Source organism: Oratosquilla oratoria, chromosome 35, assembly GCF_046742065.1.
Source record: "Oratosquilla oratoria isolate Oo_2021 chromosome 35, ASM4674206v1, whole genome shotgun sequence".
Classification (NCBI taxonomy): domain Eukaryota; kingdom Metazoa; phylum Arthropoda; class Malacostraca; order Stomatopoda; family Squillidae; genus Oratosquilla; species Oratosquilla oratoria.
In genome coordinates, this window is record NC_134811.1 from 19,831,961 (window position 1) to 19,835,091 (window position 3,131).

The 3,131-nt window shown below is 44.7% G+C and overlaps 1 protein-coding gene across 1 annotated transcript in view; it reads right to left on the reverse strand.

Annotated features, from left to right (window-relative positions):
- Nucleotides 1–296: 296 nt before the first annotated feature.
- The window catches only part of LOC143018682 (uncharacterized), a 50,514-nt gene continuing 47,679 nt past the window's right edge, over nt 297–3,131 (reverse strand). The window contains exons 5-6 of the mRNA XM_076174269.1: nt 437–1,436; nt 297–320 (exon numbers count right to left, since the gene is read on the reverse strand). Of these exons, the coding sequence (XP_076030384.1) occupies nt 297–320; nt 437–1,436 (1,024 nt within the window). The remainder of the gene's footprint in view (nt 321–436; nt 1,437–3,131) is intronic.

Below are 3,131 nucleotides of genomic sequence, written 5' to 3' on the forward strand. Positions count from 1 at the left end.
GTTGAAGCTCTTGGTGTAAAAGAGGCCATGTGGAGCAGTGCGTGAATGCCCTGTTCACGTATGAACGTATGACGCTTTTCTTGTAGGCTGCAGGGCATTCTCCATCCGCATTTAAACATCTACCCTCGTTCGTGCTTTTAACGTATACAGTGGTGGTAAATCTATTTACGTCGGGTTTTACAAAGATATCTAAAAAGGGCAAAGAACCATCAGCATGACGTTCACTTGTGAAGTTGAGACAAGAGTTAGTAGCGAATGCCTCACATAGTTCTAGTAGATGTGTATGGTCTCTTGCTTCAACGAATATATCGTCCACGTATCTACCATAGGAGTGTGGGCGAATTAAAGGATCTGAGAAAACTCGTCTTTCCACTAAACCCATGTAGAAGTTGGCGAAAAGGACTCCGAGAGGGGACCCCATCGCCACACCATCTACCTGTCTATACAGCTTACCGTCCGGTCCGCGGAACGGGGATTCAGTCGTGCACGCTTCTAGAAGTTTACGAAGCAAAGTTTCCGGAAGATCCAAGGGAACATGATTGGAGTGATAAACCTCATCTAAGATGAAGTTTATGGTCTCATTCACGGGGACATTTGTGAAGAGACTCTCAGCATCTAACGAGGCAATAAGACCTGTAGGGGCTTTGTTGTGAAGAAGGTCAATAAATTCTTTAGGGGACTTCAGCAACCAGGAACTAGGTACATATGGGATAAGGAGTTCGTGGAGTCTCTTGGCTAAACCATAAGTCGGGGTGGGAATTTGGCTGATAATTGGTCTAAGGGGGTTATGGGGCTTGTGTGTTTTTACGTTTCCATATGCATACCCGGGTCCATGTTCTCCAGTTATGCGTTGTAAGTGTATTCCTCCTTTTTTGGCGTTGATGGTGTCGATGATGTTGTTACACTTCACTTTCAACTTGTTGGAAGGATCCTGGGAAATTCTTTGGAATTTGGAAGTGTCTCCAAGGATCGTACTCATTTTCTGCAGGTACTCTTCTTTTGTCATAAGGACATACACCGCGGATTTATCTGCTCTCCTAACAACGATGTGTTCATTTTCCTGGAGTTCTCTGGCGGCTTTCTTTAGGTTCTCGTCGATTAATTGACTTTTGAAAGAGCCTCGAGACTTACCTGCTTCAGACAACAAATCAACTGGTAAGTTGGGGGTTGTGGAGACTTTACCAAGCTTTTCCAGGGCATAAATGTTCTCAAGGAGGATCTCAATCTCCACTCTCTTCTGATGGCGACCTGGTTTTCTCAGGGCGTGGCAGTTAAGACCCAAGTTCAAAAGTTTGATCTGGTCGGGTGTAGGACTGTAGTTAGAAAGGTTGACGTAGCCATCTCTGTGTTGAGGCAGGTAGAGGGGACCATGGTTAAGGTGGATAAGTTTCTTCAGGATTCTAGATTCAGTGGATTGATGAAACTGCAAGATGATCCTGGTGGAAAATACAAAGATCATCGACTCCGCACATAATTTTCATCGTCTGGAGATCCTGGAGGCCCTCCATATTCGAGAGAAGGCTCCATCCATAAATGTACAGGGAGGTACAACCTCCGTGGCTCTAGCTTCACTGGGTGGACAACTGACCCTCCCAGCACCCCACGGAGTGACACGGACGTAATTCCCACATAAGATCTTTGATCTTTCTTCACTATTTTGTGTAAGCTTTCCCAGTTCACCTATTGTCATATATATAAATTGTTTCTATTACCATTTAAATGTACTTGAAAATGCTCTAAGAAGGGCGAAACGTCGTATAATACACAATATGAACTTCGGCAATCTTTTATTCCGACTTCATGAAGAACAAAGAAGCACTATTAGAAAGGTTGAATCCTTCAACAAGAAGCTTATTCTTGCACAAGCAGTGGTCAAATTTAATTCTATATGTATTAAGGAAGATCTGCTACCTACCTTTACGAACATATATACATATATATACATATACATATATATGTATATATACATATACCAAGGCTTTTCCCCCTTACAAGGGAGATAGTCAAAAATAAAAAGGCATAAAAACCATTCCCGCCCTTTCCATCCCTAAATACACTCCACTCCCCTTCACCCTCTACCCTCCCTCTTTTCTTGGCACCTCCTGGATGACGGGTCATCCCTGCATCTTGCCCACTGCCCAGGGTCAGAGGCAGAGTCGTAAGACACAGCACATCCACAGCAAGGCCACTTCATTAAATCGGCGACCCCCCTCTCCATCCCCTCATGCAGAAAAGGAGAAGATGGGAGAAATCCCTTCGGGCTGCGTCAAATTATCCCCACACATACTACCTCACAACCCATCCCCCTACACATTCCATCTCATGTATCACAACATCATCCATATACAACCATTCTCCATTCACCCCTGTCTTCTGTCCTCTCCCGTTCTTCCTCAACAGACATTCCCCTCTTCCCCAAAAGTCCCTTTCACCCCACCCATCCATTTCATCCTAGGTCGTCCCCTCATGTTCACTCCCTCCACATCTGCCTTCCACACCTCTTTTACTAGTCTTTCTTCACTCATTCTTTCCACGTGTCCAAACCATCCCAATACTCCTTCATCCACCCTATTTCCCAACTCCCTTACCACCCCTGTTTTCCTCCTCACCTCCTCATTTCTCACTCTATCCAACCTAGAAGCCTCTATCATACTTCTCAGACACCTCATCTCAAACACATTTAAACTCCTCTCTTTCTCTCTTATGTTCCATGTTTCTGCCCCATACATTACCGTTGGCACGATCACTCCTTCATACAATCTCCTCTTAGCATTGATTCACAAATGTTTACTTCTCATTGCATTTTTTATCCACCAAGGCATTTACTCGCTTCTCTCAATCTAGATTCTACCTCCACCTCCACTCCACCCTTTCCTGTCACATTCGCACCCAAGTATCTAAAACTATCCACTTCCTCCAGTCGCTCTCCCTTAATGCTCACTTCCAGTCTGCTGCCACTTTCACCCCTTGTATATCTCATCACCTTATGTTTGCCCACATTTATCATAAACTTTCTTCTTTCACACACTCTCCCAAACTCTATCACCAACTTCCTCAATCCCTCCTCTGACCCTGCTACAAGTGCAGTGTCGTCCGCAAACAACAGCTGGCTTATCTCCCACTTTTCTCCA